At 44.1% G+C, this 25,697-nt stretch overlaps 1 protein-coding gene across 14 annotated transcripts in view; it reads right to left on the reverse strand.

Annotated features, from left to right (window-relative positions):
• The window catches only part of faf (ubiquitin carboxyl-terminal hydrolase-like faf), an 819,194-nt gene that overhangs the window by 312,852 nt on the left and 480,645 nt on the right, over window positions 1-25,697 (reverse strand). For all 14 annotated transcript variants that reach the window (XM_075682882.1, XM_075682878.1, XM_075682872.1 and 11 more), the window contains one exon: window positions 7,760-7,880. In XM_075682882.1, the coding sequence (XP_075538997.1) occupies window positions 7,760-7,880 (121 nt within the window). The remainder of the gene's footprint in view (window positions 1-7,759; window positions 7,881-25,697) is intronic.

A 25,697-nucleotide genomic window follows, 5' to 3' on the forward strand; every position in this document is an offset into this window, starting at 1 on the left:
GGTAAGGTGCAGCACCTAAGGTACTCTGATGTTTCTTGTGCAACCGCGTCGGTCATCGTGCAGTAGATTGTCGTGTAGGAGGGGATCGACCACAGCCGCATATAATTTGTCAGCACTGCAAGAGGCGAGGACACCGCACAGAGGAACGCAGGCTACAGAACCGAGAAAAGGCAGCAGGCGTGGTTTCCCTAAATGGTGGAAAGGCAGCATCACCGCAAGGATCAACCAAGGATACCCAGGATACACATGGTGCGTCGAAAACCATGGTCTCGGACAATAAGGACGCGTTCGAGAAGACGATACTATCACTGGGTCTTCCTGTAATAGACGGAGAGATCAATGGAATACGAGTCTCGGTACTTCAAGATAGTGGAACCAACACGGCCTTGGTGAGACGGAGTTTGGTTCGGGAGCAAGAAGTAACAGGAGAAACAGCGGCGGTTACCATGGTCGACAGCACGGTTAGGCATTTACCTGAGGCCAGAATTCAAGTTTCTACTCCCTACTACTCTGGATGGCTGATAGTGAAGTGCGTACGAAAGCCGCTCTATCAAGTAATATTGGGCAATCTACCAGGGTTAAGAAGCGTCAATGACCCTGATATCAAGTGGAAGAGCTGCTGCACCGACACGGAAAAAGCGAAAGAAAAACAGCAAGAGCACGATCCTAGCATGGCGACACAAAAAATTAAGACTACGGAGGATGGTCCAGCAGAAAATTGGTCTCTCTTTAAAGAAAAAGTTGCCTACTTGATCCATCATTACATTCCTAAAAAATGCATTGTTTCTTCTTCCAAAGCTCCTTGAATTAACGCCCATCAGAAGCGCCTGTTAAACAAAAAGAAGAGGTTATTCTGCTGAGCGAACGTGGCGACGATGCCCAAACGATGACACGCGTACAACTGCACAGATCACGAGTACAAAAATGCCACTGCGCAGGCAAAAGACCTGTTCCACAATAGTACCTTGCCCTCTCTTATTAAAGATAACCCTTGGCAGTTTTGGAATGTAGTTCGTGGCAGCAAATCTAACACGATTTACTTGCTCGACAGCAATGACGATGCTCTTGCTAATCGTGAGTGCTGCGATGTGCTAAACGATGTTTTTGCTTCTTGCTTTCCTGGTTTAACAGCCTTCTCATTGCCAACAATCACTGACCCTGCTTTTGTTCACTTTTCTTCCTATGGATTTCATTTCTGTAGATTCACCTGGGGTGTGCCGTCTGATAGAAAATGTAAAGTTGTCTAGCTCAGCAGGTACTGACAACATAAATTCAAAGTTCTTAAAAAATACAAAAGTTTACTGTTCTGTTATACTTGCTGAACTCTATTCGCAGTCTCTACAGACTTCTATTTTGCCAGATGATTGGAAGCTGGGTAAGGTGGTTCCACTTTACAAATCAGGTAACACCCATTCTCCCCTAAACTACAGGCCAATATCTTTAACCAGTGTACCCTGTAAACTTCTCGAACACATCATTTATTCAAACTTGGCATGTTTCTTTGAATCAAATATGTTTTTTTCTCCTTGTCAACATGATTTCAGGAAGCACTTCTCTTGTGAAACGCAGTTACTCTTTTTACTAACAAACTTTTTGGAGCTTTTGACAAAAATTTGATAACCGATTGCATTTTTTTAGATTATGCTAAAGCCTTTGACACTGTATCGCTTAAACTCCTCCTCCTAAACATGAGTAAGCTCAATACAGATCCTTATATCCTAGACTGAATTTAATGCCTTCTGACTAACTGCTTACAGTATGTTCACGCTAATAATTATGACTCTCCTACCGTTCTTGTTACTTCAGGCATACCACAAGGATCGGTTTTGGGCCCATTACTAGTTATTCTGTATATTAATGACTTACCTGTCGGTATTAACTCCAAGATTAAACTCTTTGCTGATGATTGTGTGCCTTATCGTGTAATTAATAACCAACAGGACGTTTCTATTTTGCAATCCGACATTCACGCTATTTTAACTGATGCGTCAAGTGGCTTATGAAGCTAACTACTTCAAAATGTAAGGTCATAAGAGTAATACATCACAATAAAGTTAATTACAACTTTGCTTATACCCTTAATAGCTCCGCTTTCACCACCGTTACTAGTTACCGCTATCTTGGTGTACATATTTATTTATTCAAAAGAACCTTACAGGCCCTATGGCAGGGCATGAAGTAAGGGGGGCATATTAAACAGTAAAGGTATAAAAAGTACAAATTTCCAACAGGAACAGTCCTATAAAAAGATTACCGTGTTACACAATATTGAAGGCACAAGGAATACAAAGCAATATCTGAATGCACATGAACAGTTGTTACTGTTAACAGAGCAAAGGAATACCGTTTATGAAAATGATATACAACATGGCAAAAATGCACGATAACATACACTAGACTGGCCACTCGTGAATGGTATTCAATTGGAAAAGCATGAGTAACTGAGAGCGGAACGTGTCGGGATTAGATATGGAGGCTACGTTATCAGGGAGGTCATTCCTGAGACAAATGACACGTGGTAGTGCAGATGAATTAAATGCATTTGTTTTACCATATATGTGCCTGAAACTGAACTGATTATGTAATCTGCGTGAAAAAGAGTGGGGTATTTGTAGTTGTAACCGGGTTCGTTTATTAGTGTAAATATATTTGTGGAATAAGCACAGAAGAGCGATGTTGCGGTGGATATCTAATGGCGGCAACAGTAGGTCTAGTTTAATTTGTGTAATGCTTGAGTTTATACCGTAGTTACGGGATATGAACTGAGCTGCTCTATATTGTATCATTTCCGTCATATTTATTAGGTAATTTTGATGAGGGGACCAAATTGGGGAGGCAAATTCTAACTGTGGCAAAATGAATGTTTGGAAAGTGAGTTTTCGAATGTTTGGCGGGGCATTTCGCAAGTTGCGACGTAGATAGCCAAGAGAACGTGATGCTTTGGAGCATGTGATGGTTTGGCGCATAACTTTCAATCTCTCTTGGATTATACACGCTGAACATGTAATTAATTAACAAAGGTAATCACATGCTTGGATTTCTACGGCAAAATATTTCTTCCGTTCCCTCCAATTTAAAGATTAAACCACACAACTCTAGTTAAATTAAAATTAGGATATGCTTGCTTTATTTGTGACTCATCTAGCTCCACATTAATCACCACCCTTGAATCCGTTTGGAACTGCACTGCCCGATATGGTGCTCTCTAATTACTCTCGCTAAGCCAGCGTCTTTTCATTGAAAGCTAATTTAGGTCTACCGACACTTAGGTCACGCCGCAAGTGCTTCCGCTTAAACCTTTATCGCAAAATTTTTTACAATAACCCAACACTTAAACACGATCTTTTCCTTCCTCCAGATTATGTGTCCTCACGGATCAATCATAAGCTCAAGGTTGAAATTCCTTTACTTCGCAATAACACTTGCCATGGCTCTTTTCTGCCACAAACAAGCAGTGACTGGAACCATCTTCCCACCTCCGTGGCTGCAATCAAAGACCCTGCCGCCTTTGAAGTTGAGATTAACAATTTATTGTTGGAACACTCCTCTCTGTAATACCCTTGGGTCCCGAGAGTATGAAAATATATAAGTAAATAAAAGGGTTAACGACCAGGTCAATCATGTTCTATTGAATCGTTCTGTCTACCGCAAGCCAAAAACAATACAATTACTAAAGAACGATTACTCTCCACATAGAGTAAACTCTCGCTATAATGGAATGCAGTAGACTCCCTTTAAGACGAACTCCAAGGGATCATGAAAAGTGTTTGTCTTATCAGGAGTTCATCTAATCAGGAGTGCTTCTAAAAATGATGTTTGAGCATGCAGTGTATGTCGTATATGAGAACAAATGAATGAAATGGACTTTCAGGGAAAAAATAACTGCAATATAAGCATTTATTGCACTACTAGTGGTATACTACAAAGGCATCAGGCACTGTTGACTGTTACCCAGTCTGTTATATTTTTTTTTGGTGCCTGTTGAGAAAATCGCCTGGCTGCTACAAATGCAGACATCTCACTTAATTTTCTAAGATATTCCTCAGTGCCCTCGCATTGTTTGAAAAACTGCACTAAAGTATCCAGGCAAGCATCAGCTGCATTGCAGGTCACTTGTGGAGATTCAGGCACAACATCCATGCTGTCATCGTCAGCAGCAGTTTCTGATGGCAGGTCGAGCACTTCAATTAAAGCTTCCAGTGTGTCAGCCCTACATGTCTGCACACCTTCATCAATGCTCACATACGCACTCATGTCAATGGAAACACCCTTACTGCTCAGCGTAGAAACAATGCTGCTCTCTTCCAAGCTCACAGTAGAGCCCCCACTCATAGTATTGCAGTCATCCTGCGCTGAGCTGTCACTAGGCGCCATAAACCCCGCACGGTGGAAGGCATTGGCAATGGTCACTTCAGTCAGGTACTTGTTAGTAAGTGGACAGCACTTAACAGGTTCACTGTGTACTCTTTACCGCTCTACATGCAAATTAGCATCCTCTGCAACAGAGAGTGACGATAGTGCCTCTTCAAGCTGCTGATTCCTCCCTGGTCCATGGGCTGTATCTTCGCAGTTGTATTTGCTGGTAGAAACTCCAGAGGGATGGCAGAATGTCCGGCGACGTGACCGTGTCCGGGACAGTTATCAACAACAAAGAGAACTTTTCTCTTCTCTCTCTGGAAGCGATGATCCATTTCTTGAAGCACTCGAAAAGCGCTTGCTTCATCCACGCTTTCGAATTAGCCATGTACATGACCGGCAGCGTATCTATGCCTTTAAAGCAGCATGGTGCTTTAGATTTCCCAATCATCAGCAACCTTAGTTTGTCAGTCCGAGTCATATTTGTGCCCACGAAGACCGTTACCCGAAGCTTGCTGTGCTTGCCCGCCACGCAGTTATCACCAGCAAATGCGAGCGTTTTGTTTGGAAGCAGCTGGTAGAAAAGGGCAGTTTCATCCACATTGTATATATGTTGAGGGTCATATTCTTCTATGAGGTCATTCAGTTTGTTCTGCCTCCAACTGCTGCAGGCCGTTTCGTCCACTGCAGCGGCCTCATCTACAACGCAACAAAAGGCCAGTCCATGTCTTCTGCAGAAACGGTTGAGCCACCCATCGCTGCATGCAAACTACACATTCAGCCAAAGTGTAATTTCTTCTGCTTTCGCTTTCAATATGACTCCATTCACTGGCAAAATCGCACCGCGCGCTCTCTTTACCCAAGCGAGAAGAATGTCTTCTAGGTCATTGTGCATAGCTGTGCGCATCCTTTTAAGGTTTGGCGCAAATTCCCCATCTTGCAGAGTGCTGGTAATCCACGCTTCGTCTTTCACAACACTACTCACGGTAGTTTTCGCGATGCTGAACTTGCGCGCGATTTCAGTCTTTGAAAGCCGTGCGAACTTCGGTCAAAACTTTGATCTTCTCACGAAGTTCAAGCTGCTTTTTCCAAGCTGTTGGTTGACTTGCCATACTAGAAACACGATGAACAGGGCGCACACTAAAACAAACAATGCACACCACGATGTGACGGCATACGGACTGGCAGGAGACAGCAGGACACGGTGTGCACGCATGCCACCAAGAAGGGATGTGCCTACTGCGTAGTTGGCGTAGTTGGAGGTCAAGCAAACACACGGAGGTTGGTAGCACTGGCATGACGGCACTATCATGTGATCACCATTAGGAAACAGCATTGGCTGCTTTTCCTTCTCGCTTTTTCTCGCCTTTTTTTGTTTCGCGGGCTTTACTGGCCAGGCTATGCTTGGTCTTTGTCTCCCTCTCTCTCTCTGCGTCCTGTTTCCTCCCTACAGTCTGCAAGTTCGGAGAAAGCCAGGGTGACGCGAACCTGCTGCGGCGACAAAGAGGAGAGATCATTGTGGGAGGTGTTATGGTGGGGGGGGGAAGGGGAGTAGCACAGCGCTGAAAATGCCTCGTATGAAGGGTTCATCGCATCGGCGCTGTGCAGGGCAGCGGGGAGGGTTCGGCCATGGGGAGGCAAAGGAGAGAATGAACTTGAGGGCGTGGCTAATTCTTGTAGCCGGGCAGAGAGCTGACAGAGGAGTGAGTGAGGAAGGGTGGGAGAGGATGAGTGGAGGAGCAGCGGAACCTCCGCAGAAACACCCGAGGTGGTTAGGTCTCTTCGTCTCCTCGCGTCGCACAGATGGTTGATGGTGCAGAAAATCTTTCATTTTTGTCTTTTTTTTTCTTTCTTTCCCGTAAAGTGCTGCTCGGATGGTCGAGTAAAGCTGCATGGGTAAGGCGTGGCTGGCCGTGAAAGTTCCTCTTAACCGATTAGCGTGTGTGCAGTGTTCATATTAAGCGGATTTTTTTTTTTTTTTGCATTGACTCTATGGGAAACCAAACAAACGACTTCCACTGTTCATCTTAACCGAGGGTTCATCTTAAGCGAGTTCGTCTTAACGGGAGTCTACTGTAGTTTTACTCGAATGATCACCTTATTTGAAATTTCACCTACTCCCAACCCAAAGGCATGCATTTTAAACTGGATTACTCTAAGCATACCAATAAGTCGCTCCCCTTAGTATGAACTAGCAGCAAGGAGCAGGTGAGCACTCACAATGGTGTCCAGCACCTTTCGCACCGACCCCCTCACCACTCGCTTCATGTGCAAGGGCTGCTAGCACGCACAGGTTAAAAGAGAGTTGATGTTGTCTTTAGTGTTGGCCACAAGCTTGGTCAGATTTGTCCAGCCGTGCAGGATGCACAGTCAAACATAAGAAGTACCTGGATCGTAAAATCAAAGTTGTCTATAGGATACCGTGCTCCTGTTAAAAGATTTACACAAGGCAAGCTAGTCGATGTTTACATATCCAGATCCAGAAGCATGTGCTCAATGTCGGCAATGGCACCGGTTCACATTTGCCAGTTCACGGCCACACAAGGTGTTGTAAACCCGTTTTTGATAAAACTAAGATTTTGCACCGGCATAGTGCTAAAAAAAACTAAAGAAATAATGGAAGCTTTCTACGTGTCTTCGGAAGATGACAGATGTACCAGTCAACCTTCTGTAGCTTTGTCACAGGCAGAAGTGTCATACTTACGGGAGTGTCTGCGAATCAGCTCTTGAGGGGCCAGCCATGGGATGGCCACGTGTTTGCTTCTTTCATTTCCGTGGACACATGAGAGGATTTCTGTTCTCCTTTCTTTGTGGTTTTCTACTTATTCTGTTTCGTTGCAAATAAAATGTTAGTTGCGAGTCAGCACGTGTGTTAGTCGTTTCTTTGCTCGTCCACTTCTTTTTCGCACTGGCTTTTTCTTAAGATGGAACCCTGCCTACGGTGCCTCTGGCAGTTCTGATAGTCAGGAATTGGCTGTGCCTGCCAGCAGCCCTGACATTTTGACAATTACTGTTCTGTGTTGCCTAAGGGAACAGACTGGACAGAGAAAAGGCAGGATGACACAAGGAACTCTCAAGCAAAGATGACAGCACTAAGGGATGCCCCTCATTGTACAGCCAACCATGAAAGCTTTCCATAATGCATGCTGAAACTGAACTAACAAGGGATGTCACTCTTCACTTTGCCCATTAACAAATCAGGCAGTACTTGCAGCTTCATTAGGGCAGTCCCTATAAACACATAGTGACCACGTCTGCTATGACAGATCTTTGGGTGTGAGTGGTCAGAATAAAACCAGCTCCAATGGTCACTGTGTTACAGCCCGTCAAAGTGCAGAATGTCTTAATGTAGACCCGGGTAAAGGAGAAAAAGCATAGCACACTCGTGCAGTTGCATGCTCACCTGCGGGCAGCAGCTTGAGCAGACCTAGGGCGCTGTCCCTCAGCTCGGCCATCGGCAGCGTGCTGCCCAGGTCTGCAAGCTTGAACAGGAAGTTGGTGTAGTGGGGCTGCTTCGACATCAACTGCAATAAATAAGGGCGCATATCTCACCTTGCAGTTGCAAAAGGCATAAACAACCCCGAGTGAGCTTCGTCAGTTTCAAAATTAAATTATGGCATTTTACGTGCCAAAACCCCAATTTTATTACGAGGCACGCCGTAGTGAGGGACTCCGGATGTTTGGACTACCTGGGGTTCTTTACCGTGCACTTAAATCTAAGTACACAGGTGTTTTTGCATTCAGTGTCCATCGAAATGCAGCCGCGGTGGGCGGGATTCGATCCGGCAACCTCATGCTTAGCAGCTTAACACCACAGCCAGCTTCATCAGTTTTACAGATCATTGAAACATTGTGTTATCAAACGGATAAAATAGAAAGATTATGACCACGATGAGATTCATGAATAAGTGAAGGTAACAAGGATGGAAAAGTTGTTGCAATTCTTAGAATTGCTTAAAGTTAAGCAGATTGGTATAGAGATTTATGTCACTGAAAGGCAGGGATGCAAACGTGCATGCAAGAAGGAAGAAAAAGGACAACAGCACAAACACAAACCTTGATAGAGTAGACTTCTGTTAATTCAATTTTGGCTAATTAGACTTTTCAGTTAATTTGATCCTGGCTGGCACCCATGCATGTCTGTGGGCTTTAACTTTCATTATTTCCATCCTAAAATTGGCCTTCAACAGATAATTTGCACTTGACCACTAAACACGCATGCACCTGACCCATATGGTAACGACATTGTGACTCCTTCAGTGGCGGCCTCTGTTGCAGCGGAGTTTAGGGGACTGTGAATGTGGTAAACACACGTCATCTCCCGTCGAAAACACCTATTCTCGGACTGCCCTCGAAAGATTTTCAAGTAATAACCATAGCTCAGAATGTCTGACTGCAGTATTTACCAAAGACTTCTTTTTGGTGAAAATCAGGCCACAAATTGTCCATGTGGTGCAATACCAAAACCACCTAGGTGACACTTGTGAGCTGTACCGCATAACACATATAGTGACGAAGCTAACTTTTAAAAAACCCGTCATTATGCACCTCATATTAGACCTTTCCCCATTTTTCTTGCTACAAAATCGGGTGCTCGTTAGATTTTTACTTTGTTTAGGAGCTTTATTGTCCTTTCTATGTTTATTTTCTACTTTAGACCAAATAGTGTCAGAATCTGGAAAATACTGCAGAAAGAATCAGAGTGTTTCTCTTTTTGCATCTCATTTCACTTGACCTGCCGTATAAATAAATCTGTTTCGTCAACTCATTAGGGTAAAACTAACAGAGGACTGTATTACAAATTATCAGATATACCAAATTGTCGAATATAACAAATAATCTCAAATTGGTAGGCACATGTATTTGACATTTTGGGCAGCAGTGGTTACGGCTGTGTGCAAGTACTGATCGTTGTATTACCCCGTCCAGGTGGCGAATCTTATCTGCACGGTCTACTGGGAAGCACTGTTAGGCTGCTCCTGTATCCACAGCGCATGTACATCTTCAAACTACGTCACTGAACTTCAGCTACTGCGTTTGCCATCTACCAGACCAGAAGCTCTACAAAAAGGCCATCACTTCCCGTTGCTCGTCATTTCGGCAGCAGTGGCTGCGGCGGTGTGCAAGTACTGATCCTTGTGTTGCTCTGTCCAGGTTCGTTGCTTTGTTTGTGCACTCTATTCCGTATTGCGTTCTTACCCGCTTCGACTGCTACCCCTATTTTGTGTTTACTTTTTGCATTGCAAAACTTGAGCACGCAGACTTGTGCTGAACTAGCAAAGGAATTACAGGCTCTTTGGGAGGAGGTTGCCGAACTGACAACTAGTCCAGTGATGTTTAATGACTTCTGTGGATCTGTGAAAAATGAAAATGAGGCAGTGACCAAAGAAAACAAGGTCTTGAGAGATGAAAATAAGAAACTTAGTAAAGAAATGTGTGATCTGAAACAATATTAGTGACTCAATAATGTTGAGCTGAAAGGCATCCCCAAGTCAAAAGGCGAAGACTGCCTGGCAGTCGTCCAAAGTATTGGTGAGAAGATCGGTTGCCCAATCGCCAGTACAGATACAGACACTGAACACCGGGTGCCCGCGAGAAATGGAAGCCACATTATTGTGCGATTCTGTTCGCAAAACAAGAAGGCCGAATTCACTAAATAGGCAAGAATGGCGCGGCTGTCTCCCGCAGACATAAGGTTTGCCCAGAGCAGAGGCCCCAAACCTGTGTATGCAAACGATCACCTCACGCCGGAGCGAAAACGTCTTTCTGCACAGGCACTTGGGCTTAAAAGAGCACACCAGTGAAAGCGCCTCTGGACTGATAACTGCACAATCTATCAAAGCCCGGATGACTGATGACAGCCGCATGTTTCGAATTGCATGTGCAGAAGACCTTGGTATCTTCCGCTAGATTAGCTGTCGTTTTTCAGTTTAAACGATCCTTAAACCATCATGGCTAGCTACATGTGCCAAGAAACCACAGATTTGTTGCATGAAAAGTGATCAGCATTATCGCTTCAACACCTAAACATCTGCAGTCTTAGAAAACACCCTGATGATCTTGTTGCGTTTCTTTCTTTACTTGATCATTTATTCTCTATCATATGTTTGTCTGAAACATGGTTATCTGGCAATGAAGGCAACTTGTATAGATTACCAGGTTATCATTCTGAATATTGTAATCGCAAATTGTATCGTGATGGTGGAAGTACCGTACTTGTAAGCTCGTCCTTAACATACATGCGTCGTCTTGATATCGGATTTAAAAATATTCCCTGTGAATCTGTTTGACACGAATTTACCCGTAGTGTTATACCAATTAACAGTCATAACACCATCGTAGCTTCCATTTATCAGTCACCTTCATCTTTGTATCCAGAATTTTGCAGTCAGTTAAGCAACATTCTTAATAACTTGGTAATAGAAAGTAAGAACATTGTTATAGCTGGCGATATTAACATTAACATCATCAATCGTAATAGTGCATCATGTTTAGAGTACATGCACTGTTTATACAGCTTTGGCATTTCTTCACATATTTCAGCTCCAACTAGGAATGATTTACTGGGCTCCAGTACACTAATAGGTCATATCTCCAACATTTCATCTGATGACATGGTAGGAGTGGTAGACCATAGCCTTACAGACCATAATCCTATTTTTTTCACCATAGGCTTCAAAGATGGACAAAGTAGTAATACATTGACAAAGCGGCGATTTGACTCCGTCAAATTTGTGCAGTTAATTCGTGCAATAGAATGGACATCAGTGATTAAGGAGGATTGCGCAGAAAAATCTTTTGTGTTGTTCTCGGAAACACTAGCTACGTACACAGAAAACTGGACCATTTATTTTACTGTGATGAAGTGATTTTGTTCACCCAGAAATCCATGGATTAGTAACTCCCTATTAAAGTCTATTAATAAAAAAATAATCTTCATAAGCAATTAAAGTTGCAGCCTTTTAACCTTAGATTAATATCCTGCTTTCAGAAATATTCTGCTATGTTATCTTCTTTATTAAGGTGCGCAAAGCGCAATTATTACCAGGATCTTATTGTAAAAAACGCAAGCGACATGAAGCGCTGCTGGAAAATTATTAAAGAGTTTCTGAACAAAAAAGATCGCTCGGAGACCACAATAAAAATAAAACAAGGTGACGAAATGTATACTGATCCTCTTAGAATAGCTAATGCATTCAATGAGCATTGATCCTTTAATTAAGAGAAAATGAGACATCCACCTAATCGCAGCAATTGCTACAAAGGAAACTCATACGGGTTCCTCGAAAGAAAAGCCTCACAGTTGAAGAAAAATTTGTCCTGGTTCGGGACTTGAACCCGGGACCACCGTCTTTCCGGGGCAGCCGCTCTACAATCTGAGGTAACCAGGCGGCTAGCAGATAGCAGGGCGAAGTCGAATCTGTCAACAATTCAAAGCATAGGCAAGGGTATGACAAAATAGTTCTGCTGAAACCCGCAAAGTGAAGAGAAGTAATTAATTAAGAGACAATGAGACGTCTACCTAATCATAGCTCAGATAGTAGAGTGGCTGCCCCAGAAAGGTGGTGGTCCCAGGTTCGAGTCCTGGACCAGGACGAATTTTCCTTCAACTGTGGGGCTTTTCTTTTGAGGATCCCATATGAGTTTCCTTTGTAGCAATTGCTACGATTAGGTGGATGTCTCATTTTCTCTTAATTATTTACTTCTCTTCACCTTGCGAGTTTCTGCAGAACTATTACGTCAAACATTGATCCTTCTAAAATAAAACTAATTTCGCATTATCTATCGTCAGTTTTGGCACTAATCATTAAAACTGTTCTCTGCAAGGGTGTTTCCGAGCCATCTTAAACTGGTAGAATAGTTCCTGTTTTCAAGAAACGTGATCAGACTTCAGCAGGGAATTACAGGCCAATTTGTATCCTTCTTTTTTTTTTTGGTAAAGTGATTGAAAAGCTTTTCCACACTCAATTAATGCGCTACTTAAAGAAATTTAACCTTTTGTCTCCTCAGCAACTCGGATTTCGCCAAGGATATTCAACCGAACTGGTACTTATTACTTTAACTGAAGAAATCAAGCAAGCTATTGACAGAGGTCTAATTGTGGATTCCAATTCTAATTCTAATTGTGGATTCTAAGAGGACTGATTGTGGATAAACCATCGCATACTACTTGTTAAACTCGAATCATTTGGTATATCTGGTCCTCCACTAAACTTCACTAGAGACTACTTGAGTAACCAAATGTATAGTCCAGGTTAACGGCCATCTCTCATCATCGAAGCTAATTAACGTAGGAGTCCCACAGGGATCGCCTTTAGGCCCACTTTTATTTTTGATGTTCATTAATTACCTACCCACTATTCTTGCTAAGACCAAGTGCATACTTTAAGCTGATGACACGACCATCTTTACATCCAGTAAATCAATTGCCACACTCCAGTCTAACCTTAACACGGACCTAAACAATATTACTTCATGGTGCCAAAATAATCATCTGCACATTAAACCCACTAAAACCACATTTATGGTGTTCCATTCTCAATGAAATTCAATTGACGTCCCACCTTCTGTTCACATTGGTGATTACGACATACAGGTTTCGAACGAAGCGGGAATCCTCTGTCTCATCTTAGATGCTGAACTAAAGTTTCACAGACACGCCAGATCACCTGTGAAAAAGATTGCATTTAGCATCCTCATTATCGTAAAGACAACAACTTACTTTCCACCTCACATCGTATGATCTTTGTATTTTGCTTATATTCATAGCCACCTTTCATACTGTGCATCACCATGGGCCAATACGTATTCTATGCATATTGAACGTCTGCAGCAACTTGAGAACCAAACTATGAGACTAATGACTTTTAGCCGATTTGATTCGTCCTGCAGGTCGTTGTTTCCTAAACTTAACGCACTCCTGTTATGACAATTATTCCGTCAGACACTATCCATAACTACATATATGCTCATCACACGCGACATCTTCATTGAATGTATCGATCCTGAACACATTACGAACAGTACCTGGTTTTGCCTGCGCAACAATTTTCTTTTACGTGCCGTAAGGACGAATTACGGCAAGTTCACAGCCCTCTTCTCTGGCATAGCAATATGGAATTCATTACCTTTAAAAAAAAAAAGAATAATCATCACACAGCGTTCATACATTCTCCACACGCACCAAGAAATATTTCATTCCGGAATTAACAGACTAATTTTAATTTCTTAATTAACTATCAATATGTATGTCATTTCGCTGTATACCTTTTGTTTTTGTATAAGTAATTAATATTATTGATAGTGAAACCAGTTTGGTCTCTCATGACTGGATGATTTTTTCTGTTAATATTTGTTATTCTGGTGCTTCACACGCTTTCGACTATCCTTTATGTTTTTTTTTTTAATAGTTATCCTTACCAATAACTTATGTATCCAATTTCCTGTTATTGATAATCAATTTGCCTAATTATTCTTATTGTTCACATGACCGTACTTATTTGCTGTTTTTCTATAATAACCCTATTTATGTAATTATAGGAGGTCCCCCTGGCAGGTGTTTCAAAACTATGGGACCTCCTGCTGTAATACTATTACCATGTAACTTTAACATGACTGTTGCAATAAACTTGACTTGACATTTCTGCGACCACAATATAGTTGCCGACCAATTTTTAAGAGCCTCTCGGACCTATGCATTTATTCGGTGTTACAGGCACCACCGCCACATACCCCCAGAAACAATGTCCAATGGCAACTGAAATTTCGAATATTACATGCACGCTACTCAATTTATCAGACATGATCTGTGCAGATGATGCTGCAATCATCGGCAGTCAACTAAATTGCTGACGCATAAACTTCGTGCTAAACTGCGACTTTGGTTGCCGTCTGTGGTTGCCTAACCGCTTCATTGTGCAGTCACAAAAATTCACCAAATGCCAGCGGAGCAGCTGGTGACGAGCTGCTGTGAAAAGCATGCTCATCAATATTGACACATGTACTTATTTATCCTTTCCTCAGGGACAGTATTTCATCAGCTGACAACTTGAAGTTATCCCTCAGTACAAAATGCACCTGCATGATTCAGAACTTATGGGAACGTTATCTTTGATTCTATCTGTCGTGTTCTGCCTCGCCTAACCTTGTATAACCAGATTGCATGCGCAATACGAATTGTGTAATAGTTTCTGGAAACCGCATAGGCGCCAGCGATTACACTGGAACCTTCATCATCACCATCATCATAACAATCATCATCATCATCATCATCATCATCATCAGCAGCAGCAGCAGCAGCAGCCTGGTTATGCCCACTGCAGACCTCTCCCATACTTTTCCAACTACCCCGGTCATGTGCTAATTGTGGCCACGTCTTCGTTGCCAGTGTCCCAATCCACCTGGGTTCGTGAACAAGGGCGGGCTCGAAGCAGCCTCCGTTAGACGGACGCTCCGCAGCGTGGTGGTGCTGAACGATGACTGACCGCTGAGCAGCCGTGCTCGTCGGTGTTTATTACGGTGCGGTGACCAATGTTGCCTCCCGAGCTTAGCAGGCCACCGAGCCTGGCGGCGAATGAACATTATGCCTGAGGGGGCATCATATGGTTGCTACAAGATGATTACGCGGGTTAAATTTCTCACGGAAAGAAACATTTTTTTTTCATCCCGCATTTGCGGCGGGATGACAACAGGTCAACAAACAGGCAGCTGCCACTGTAAGAATCCGGGTCACCAAAGAAAAAATGGTGGCCGGCGGAAAAGCCGAAGGTGCCGAACGCCATCTTTTTTCTTTGCGTGAGTACATTACACGCATTGAAAGTTTCTTCTGTATCAGTAATGAATAATATCGTTAATATCGGCAAGTATGCGACAATAACATAGCCACATTCACTTTGAGGGGACGGAAAGAGATAGGCGTGCTTAGCTACCAGTGACAGAAACACATGGCGGGTATGCTGCAGAAACTGCGGCCTTTGTCTTCACTACTATCCTAATACGGCATGTTTTCGCTAAGGGTAGGCGAATATCTTAGCTGTGTTACAAGCGCCGGCGTATGAATAGGGTACACTTGTAACGTATCAGTGTAAATGTGGCTACCATCGTTACAGCTCGCGATTTGTTGCGTGCCCACCAGTGCAGACAAGAAGAATCGAAAGGCCCCTTTTTTGTTGTTGGCCACAACCATTCTAAAGCCTGCAAGTAATAAAGCCAAGGCAAGTTTGGTTGTAGCTTTTCTTTTTTCATGGACATGTGGAAAGTGATGAAAGGAATAAAATGGGGTATCTGCTTAAGAATGTTTGGCGCGTGCAGACTGCTTGGTACGTCTTGAAGAGTCGTTCGCATAGCATTCGACAGCATTCGACAGCATTCGACAGATGGTAAGCGCAATCATCATTAGCTAAACTTGGCACACGGCATATCACTGCGGCAAGTTCGGGGTGTGATCATTACATGGGAATGAAAAAAAATAAAATTTTGATGACAAAATTCAGGGGTGTGATTATTATGCGAGTGCGATCATAATGGAGGTAAATATGGTTTATATATTTCGAGGTTGCTACCGACATGCTCCATGTCAAATGTCACGTAAAAAACACTATAGTGCCTTCACCAAAGCAGTACTCTGTAATGATACATATCGCTCTGAAATAAAATGGGAGTAATTTAGGTTATCAGAATGTTTAATGAGCTTAATGTTTGTGCTCTATTCCTTGCTGCCACTGCACAGAAATGGCAAAAATAAGCTGCGTGCACAAATGTGGACAGCGTGAGTTAAGAGGATGTGAGCTATTTCTATTAGCTGACAGCAAGCGCATTGGTATGAGGCCCGAACTTTGTCACAAGTGAGATTCTCTCTCAACAGCTGGTGGGTCTACTTCAACAGTCCTGATATGCTCTCAGCCCGTACACAATGCCTCAGTGTTGTGTTTCACTGCTTTTAAGAGTTTATTTTGCTTTGAATGAGGGACACCTGCATCTCGGCGACAGTCAACACTTTGTTTCTTTGAGCTCAAGCTCCTTGAAAAAAGTGGCGGCATGCTTCCTTTCCTGTTCATTCCTCAATGCGTAAGTCCTTTCTGTTAACGTCCTCCTTACCCCGCGCTTTCGTCCCATGGACCATTTGAAGGATCCTCTTGGTCAGTTTTACAGTCAAAGTCTGATTTTTCGGACTCCCTAGGGGTCACGAAAATGTACGAAAAATCAGACAGTTTGAAAAAAATGAATGTGTGACTTTTGCTGCCCTTAAGGGCTCAAAACACCACAGGCACTTCCGAAAAGACCTGCCAGTACACTTATTAGGCAGATCGGTGCTCGTACTGTGACAGGAGATGGCTGGTGGACGCGTGTACAATTAACCCTTCGAGGGTCAATTTTTTTCGGCATATGTGAACACCCAGGGTTGATTTTTTTTATTGCAGATTCCAATTCTTCTTAGGGTGTTATTTCAAAAAACATTTACCTTAATTTTTCTAGGGTGACCGTAATGTGAGAAAAAAATATTTTGCGTTGGTATATATGTACTCTTCATTCATGAATAACAACAATAAAAAAGGAAATAAACTTAATAGAATGGAAAATTTCGTGCATTGTTATAGTTCAAGGCTTTGAAAATGCGCACACGAGAATATTTCGCAAGACTCAAATGTTTTTGCTCTTACACTAATATGCACATCCATAGCGTAATTGAACTGCGTAGGTGCGCGCACTCGAGCAAAGTGTGTGGTTGTGTGCCCATCAAAAAAGCAAAACGTGTGACAAACGTCCATTAATCTTCATCTTATCACCAACCAGAGGCAATTAGTTATCGCGAGTGTCCAAAAAAAAAAAAAGCAATGAAAACGCATGCAGGGCGGCACCTTTCCTATGCGCACCCCCGAGAGCTCTAAACGAACGAGAAACAAGCGACCACCTTTAGAGAAATTAGTAAGGAGATAGCCATCAGTTTTGCAAGCGCAAGAAGCCGAACCCACCTGCGGAACAAAGCCCAAATCGCCACCTGCCCATGCACACGTGCGCCAATGCGCGAGCGGTATTATATAGACGCGCGGGAGCGAACTAGCGCTAAAACAAACCATGCAACAAATACCAAAAGAGGGAGCCGCATGAAAAAAATTCCCAGTATTCCCACATTGTGGCAGCAGATGACAGAGAAGAAAAAGTTAGGAAATTAGCGCTTTTTAAACATACAGATGGCCCCATAAATATATGGCATCGACCATTTTGGACTTCGTTCACAGCGCCGTATATTTACGTCATTGACCCTAAAAGGGTTAAGGAATCTATAGTGTGTCTCGTGACAATTCCACCTTCCCACCCTTATTATGTTTCACTGCAGTACTTCTGCGTATGCTTCAGCGCGTAACATTGCGACATTGAGGTGAAGCCGACTTTCACAACCAGCCTTCTGTAACGCGCCGTGCTTTTTGAGCTTTGAAGCCAATCGCGAAAACCACAAAGGCGGAGTCGGTGCCATTGCTGACAGTGGCGAATTCTTTCAATAAAAAACATGGCACTTAACAGCTAGAAGCTTAATAGTGAATGTCGAAGCACCGGCTTAGCGTTTGCCGCAGCAGTGGCTACAGCTGCCAGCGGATCTGTGTGCCAGAGCGCCGGTTGAAGGCGGTGAGGTAATCAAAACGGCAACAGTGGTGGCTTTGATTAATGCAGTTTCAGACCTGCAGCCACGGTAAAAAGTCCAAAAAGTCGAACGACGAAGCATTCTTGTGTCCAAAATTTTAAGACGTTCTTATACATTTACTCTATGGGGTACAGGTTGCACCGCGAAGCTGTCCGAATTATCGGCCGTCCAGAAAGTTGGCCGTTGATTGTGCACTGGAAACTTCTCCAGCCAATGACATGGCATCAAAATATGATTCGTTACGATCCCTCTGTTACTCGAGCCAGCACTACAGCAACTTTCGTTCGCCTTCAATAAAATTACAGCTAATTTTCCTTGATAGAAGCACAAATTCCCTCAGTTTTCACTCAGTATTTCCAGACTATTCAAAATCCCTGAGAATTCCCAGTTTTTCCGGTTGGTAGACATCCTGCCACCATTCGCTCACATCACGTCTGTGATCCCCGTATTTTGATTTTTTCATGCAACACAGTTATAACAATAATTCGTTATAAAAATGGAATTTTTGTGGCACTTGAATATTGTTACAAGTGTGTTCGACTGTATACACAAAGCACTTATAGTGCAGTCATGCTATATGAAATACCGGTTATAGTGTGTCTTCTGTGGGAAATACCTAGGCACGCACATTGTTGCTCTTTCGTGGCCTTGGCTCTTCAGTTTGTGTGTGCCCGTTGCGATACGGGTCGTCATGAAGTGCAGATACCGTGCGAGCGACCTTGACTGCTGACAGTGCAGTGTCACGGCTGCTCGATCCAAAAGCACAAGGGCAGCCTGCTGCGTCGCGCCTGAATGGCGTCTCGGGCCTAGTTCTCCGTGCGCCCGCTGCGGCGCCACTGCTTGGGGATGGCTGCTGATAGAGAGCGCCTGCACAGCTGCGTCGGCATGCGCGATCTCCACTCCAGTCAAGGCGTAAATAATGCGTTTTATATTTGGAAATTGCAGACAAAATATTTTAAGTCGTCATTGGAAGCACTGATTACGCCACAAACGCCAACAGATTGTCACAGGGGTGGAAATCTGTTCTAGAATACGCCTGAACGCTATCCCTGACGGTTGCCCGTATGATGCACAACCGGGTGATGCATTTCCATCGAGAGTTTCTGCTTGAATCAATCTATCAGTACTTTTATTCACTTCTCGTGAACATGTATGCAAAGTAAAAACTTTACTTAGGGAGAACTTGTACCGAGTTTCCAAAGTAATGCAAACTAACTTAGATGAAATAAAAACACTTATCATTGCAAATAATCATCAGTAGATTGTTTCTAATGAAAACGAAGCATATTGAGTGATGCTAGAGGTTATCTAAGGAGTGCAACCCTTTTAACGAAGCTTCAGAAAGGCCTCTGCTTTGAACATGCTCATACCCTTTATTTGAGCACGCTTTCCATAAAACGCATTCCCGCAGGATTCTTTCATTGTAGGCAAGTATTTTTCCCCCTCAAGTGGCCACTTGGTTGCTGATAAAAACAGCAGCTTTGTCTCCTTTTTCCACTCTTTGTAATAATACCTGAACAAAGGACTCAATTTCGTTGTTTTCATAAACTGAGAGGCAGTTTTTCATTTCGTCCCATTCGGACTGCAATTTTTTCAACTCTTCTCCTTGACCGGCAACTCTTTTTTTCAATCTCTTGACTGCTTTCTTTGGCTTGTTCGAGGACGTCCACAATAGCTAATGTAGTTTGGCAGGCCTCGTCAACAGAAAAACTACGTTCAGAGCATGATTCTAAGGCAGTCTCTAGAACTAGAGCTTCCATCTCATCGCTGAGAAACTGCAAGGCACTTTCGATGTTGGGGCTTTCTCCTGAGCTGCCACAATTATCGCTTGCCTCAACTGCTGTGTGATCAGTAAAGTTTCTTCGATGGCGTTTTTTTTGGCTGCACATTCTCTTTTTGCAGGTACTGTGGATATTTGCAAAACACGGTCGGTACCGCATTTGGAAGCAGGAGCCTAAGTTTCGTGTTCTTTTTATAGTCACTTTCTGTAAAGTGCAGGGAACATACCAGAGACATATTGCTCAGTTCCCGCTTGCTTCCTTTTCCCGACACTCCTTGGCGAGAGATATTTTTTAGCCACGCTTCTCGACACTCCAAGTCGCAGGGGAACTCGTGATATTTCACAGTCGGGTCCTTTTTGGCATTTGTGTCGGATAGTGGCACACAACAGTTGTGCAGCATCGCGCCACATGAACAAGGCTGGCTATGGCACACATGCACACAACACCGAAGAGTCTTAACAAAGCACAGCAAGCACGAGATTAATGCATATCGTACGAGGCAAACACGTTCTGGTGCAAACCGACTTGCTCACACACACGCAGGCGAAAAAGCACGAGATTAATGCATATCGCACGAGGCAAACACGTTCTGACGCGAGAACTAACGCCCGCTTAGCCCCGGCGCGAAGTCACGAAAGCATCCCCAAGCAGTGGCGCCCGCACCAAGAAAAGCGGTCCCAACTGTAAACTTGGCCGAGACGCGCCCGCCTATTGTCTGCGGCGCGTCTCGGCAAGGTGCGACATAGCTGGCCGCACCTTGCTTTGCATCGAGCAGCCGTGGCAGTGTTCTGCAAATTTAGTTTGGAGCTTTTAGGCTTCATGTCCTCATGCGTACTTCCACCATTCCTACTAGTACATGCACGTACAGACTTTGTAGGTGTTCGCAGCAGTTGCCATGGCTGATCACTCAAGAAGCCAAACTCCACTTCACAGGCAGTGTGGTCAGTTCAGACCATGCATGCGATCACATGCCCAATCTACTACAGGTACAAATGTATCAAGGGCGAGCTTCCTCAACGGCGTGTTGCCCGGTACCGCCACCAGTTACACTGCAGCTTGAGGGGAGCAGTTGGTGAAGTTGCAGTTTGGTTCTGAGTCAACTAAACGCTTTGCACTGGCTGTACGGCACTTGAAAAGCGGACGAACTACTTTGACAATGAAAGTGAGGGCACAGATGGCATGGGCAATACTCGAATGGCGGCAACTTGGTTCACGGTTGCCATGTTTTCGACACCGCAGATCATGGCATTTGGATCAGTCTGAGAAATAGAATGAGACAGTGCACACCATCCGAAATTTCAGTTGCTGTTCTACATTAGTTTTGTGGAGTTCGTAGTGGGGAATTTTGAATAAACGAGTGAGTATGAAAATTTGGTTGGCAGCTGACTTTCCTCTATGTAGTTTCTTTTCTTCTGTGTTTCACCTGTGCTTCATGCAAAGACCACAGGTTCTTGAACATTAACCTTTCCATGTTTCCACGTTCGTAAATTGAAACAGATGAAAACATCCTGGTCGCATGCTTCAATTCCCAGATATGCACAGCTGCTTGGTCTATATGTTTTGCATGCGTGCAGCCATTGTAAATGATGTTTTGGTTATGGTGCAGTACTGCTTATAGTGTGGATATTCGCGATTCCCGTGACTTACACTATAAGCGGTGTATGCTGTATACCTTTTTGCCCAGTAGTTTTGTGAACACTGGTTGAACTAGAGGATGTATTAGAAGAGTCCCCAGCTAACATTCTTTACACACTAGAACAGGCCTCTCCTGCCAAGTGTTTTTCCAACAAGGAGTCTGTGAATGTGTGCAGTCACAAACTGTTGCATACCCCGGTGGTGAGCACCAGAACAGGATCGAGTGAGTTCCACAATGGCACCTGACCTGCACTGCATACAATACAAGCGCCACGAGAGATGTGACACAATTCTTTTACCACCTCCAGCATGCACCGAAAGCACGAATGCAGTAAAACCTCATTGAGATATGTTCCTGTTACACTTTTATGTCTCTTACGATTTGCAACTTTGGTGGCTTCTAGTTCCTACACGGTTGTGTTTATTAGCTTCTCATTTGTCACTTTTCCCTGCCCGGTCGTTACGGCAAAAAAACTGTGACGCCGCATGGTTGATGCAGCAGTGCCAGCTGTGCCTGCACTGACCGCTACATGTAGCCGCTGAAAACGGTCGCTTCGCGGTGCATGTCAGACATTGTCACCGATTTCAACATGGCTCATGACATCGAAAGCAAAGAGGAGGTGGACAAAATCACAAGCAGTCACCTCACACTCACATACACAGATGCTGTTGTGGCCTTTGATACCTTGAGCACTTACTTGAATGTACAAGCTGCGCCAAAACTGAAAGAAAGAACTACGAATGCTCAAAATGAAGCTATTATTTTCAAACATTTGGCCTGAGCACCAGATGAAAATCACAAGCTTCACTGTGTGATTCACAGCTATGACTGCTCTAAAAAGCTGTTTAACATTCAATTTTACTGCCAGGCAGCGATAGCAATCTTTATTTAGCAAGTTTTTAGCAGTTTGTTCTCTTCTATCTAGATATTCAAATTTAAATAAAGTTTTCCGTGAGAGTAGCTTTCTGCCTCATCTGTTGTGCTGCCGCAAATGTTATCACATGTTACGTTTTCTTGTATGATGCATTCCTTGCCTGTGGTCATCCAAGAAACGTAACAATGAGCTTCTACTGTTAGTCGTTCTCATCAGGATAGTTCATTCATATTGTTACAGGAATGTTGGGAGTATAAAAAGACTGTATTTACAATGCTGGGGTACTCACCCGGGCTCTTGGGACAAAGGAACGTCAACACAGTAGTGTAAACAATCATAAGGGCATTTATTGCACCTTTCATAGACTAATGCCTGCTAGCCGAGTTGCCATCCACAAAACATGCCGATGGGCGCGCGACAGCTCGCAGAAGTCCGACTCACCGTGACGGGATAGCGAGCAAATATGTTCGCCCCATGCTGGACACCAACACCTGGTCGTTCACGCGTACGCGGTCACGCGAATGGTGGCGCGTTCGAACGAGCCCTCGCGAGACAGCCTCGCAGAAGCATGGATCAGCACAAGCACGAAACGTCTGCGCTGCCTACTGATTCCGAGCCAAAGAGGAAGAGCCATCTCCTTTTGCGCCGAAGTAACCCTGCCGTTAGGTGGCGTTTGCAGAGCAACACTTGCGCCATCTCTTGCACTACCTGCAAGCTTACCGACCGCCGCTGTAAATCCACGCGACAAAGCCGGATTACAGGAGATGGGAGCTACGCAGGAAAACAACATATCAGGGGACGCGTGAGAGTCACACATCCCCACACAATATATATACACAGGGTGTCTACCAAGTTGACATTTCCAAATTCCCTGAGTTTTCCACGTTTTCCCTGAGTACCTTTGAAAAATTCCCCGAGTGATGCAGAACTAGTTTTATGTCAAGACGAGCTGAAACAATATCGCCCGATGCGGTCATTCTCTAGTAAGCATATAAAAAAAATTAAAAAAAAACCGACTTATTCCAATTTGAATACTAAGGAGTAGTGTTCATGTTATTCAAAAAGAAAATAGAAGGGTGGGGTTAGTAAAATGCACAGCAAATAAGAAATCTTCGAAAAAGATTGAAAATCGAGTTGGACAGTCTCAAATGCGAATAAAAAGGAGATGCATATAAAAGCAAATATTTTCGAATATGAGCTATTTCTATCAACTGATAGCAAGCTCAGTGGTATGAGGCCCGAACTTTCTCACGACTGAGATTCCCTCCCAACAGCTCGTAAGTCAACCTCAAATGTCCTGACATACTCTCAGCCTGCGCACAACGCCTTAGTGTTGTGCTTCAGTGCTTTAAAGAGTTTATTTTTGTTTGCATTATGGACACTTGCATCTCGGCATCAGCCAACACTTTGTTTTTTGAGCTCAAGCCCCTTTAAAATGGCAGCAGCATGCTTCCTTTCCCGTTCATTTCTCAATGCGCAGGTCCTTTCTGTTCCTGTACACCTTCCGCCACTCGTTCACCCCACAGACCATTTGAAGCATCTTCTTTGTCAGTTGCAGAGTCCACGTCTGAGTTTTCGAACTCCTTAGGGGCCGCGAAAATGTTTGAAAAATTGGCCAGTTGGAAAAAAAAATGCATGTCATTTACTGCCCTTAATGGCTCAAACCACCACAGGCACAGCACATTCGAAAACGCTCTGAAAACGCTCGGGACACGTATTAGCCATATCAGTGCTCACACTGTGACAGGAAATACCGATTGCACGCGTGTATAATTAAGGAATACATACTGTGTCCCGTGGCAATTGCCCCTTCCCACGCTTGCTATGCTTCACTGCAATACTTTTGTACACGCTTCGCCAAGTAGATTTCTATACGGAGGCGAAGCTGACTTTCGGGAACTGGCATTATGCAATGCACAGTGCTTTCTAAGCCAATCGCGAGGACCGCAAAGGCGGAGTCCGTGCCATTGCTGACAGCAGAGAATTCTTTCAATAAAGAACAAGGCACCCAATGGCAAGAAGCTTCATAGCGAACGTCGAAGCAGCTAGGCCTAGCGTTGCCGCAGCGTTGGCTACGGCTGCCAGCGGATCTGCATGCCAGAGCGCTGATTTCAGGCGGCGAGGTAATCAAAATGGCAGCAGTGGCGGCTTTTATTAATACCGTTTTGGACCTGCGGTCATGACAAAACATCATGAAAATCGGACGGTGAAGAGTTCTAGCGTCCGAAATTATACATGTTCTGATACATTGACTCTAGGGAGACGTGGTGGTGCCGCAAAGCCGTCCAAATTATAGGGAATCCGGAAAGTCGGTCGTCGACTGTACACTGACAACTTCTCCAGCCGCCGACAGGACGTCAAAGACGATTCATTACGATTTCTGTCTCTTGCTCGATCCAGAATTACCGCGACTTTTGACCCTTTCAATAAAATTATAAGTAATTTTTCATGATAGAGACACAAATTCCTTGAGTTTTTCCAGACTACTCAAGATCCCTGAGAATTCCCGGTTTTCCCGGTTGGTAGACACCCTGATACAAGATGAGTCAAGTGTAGTTAGGATGGCTGACCACCAACAACACGCAGCAGCCAGCGTCTCGCAATCTCCTTTTTCCTCTTTCTTTCATCTTTCCGTAACAGGACCCCCATGCGGTGAAGCGCCGTCTCGGCACATGGTAGGCGAACAATTGCGAGCGAAGTATGGCTTCAGCCGTGAAACGTGCACGACATTAAGAGGCATCGGACTTGAGGATGCATAAACTGTAGCGGTGAAATCTCGTAATTTATGTCATTAACTTGATGAAGGACCCCATAAGGCCCCGTGTAGCGAGAGAGAAGCTTCTGGGAGAGGCCAACCCGATGGCGGGTGACCAAAGGAGCACCCAAGCACCTGGCGTGAACTTAGCATCGTGATGGCACTGGTCATAACCATCTTTTTGTATATGCTGGGAGGCTAATTAACGAGACACGGCGACTTGACGTGCCATGTGAGCGGGATTGGTGACTTCATGAGCGTACTCACTTGCAACACGTGGCCCAGAAGGAAGGATGGTGTGAAACGGCAATGTGGGGTCGCGACCATACAAAAGATAAAAGGGTGAATATCATGCGGCGTCATGTCGGGACGAGTTGTACACGAACATCATGTAGCCAGCGTGGCTTTCCAGTTGCGGTGATCGTTGGAGACGTACATCGACAGCATTTCTGTGATTGTTTGGTTGAGACGTTGCATAAGACCATTCTTTTGTGGGTGGTAGGCGGTGGACAGCTTGTGCTCAGTGACACAAGAGCGGAGGAGGTTGTCGACAACTCGAGATAAAAACGAGCAGCCGCGGTCTGTAAGTAAATGTCGAGGTTCACCGTGGTGGAGAATGACGTCCTGGAGGAGAAAATTGGCGATGTCTGCTCCGC

This window comes from Dermacentor variabilis, chromosome 2 (assembly GCF_050947875.1).
Source record: "Dermacentor variabilis isolate Ectoservices chromosome 2, ASM5094787v1, whole genome shotgun sequence".
Taxonomy (NCBI): Eukaryota; Metazoa; Arthropoda; class Arachnida; order Ixodida; family Ixodidae; genus Dermacentor; species Dermacentor variabilis.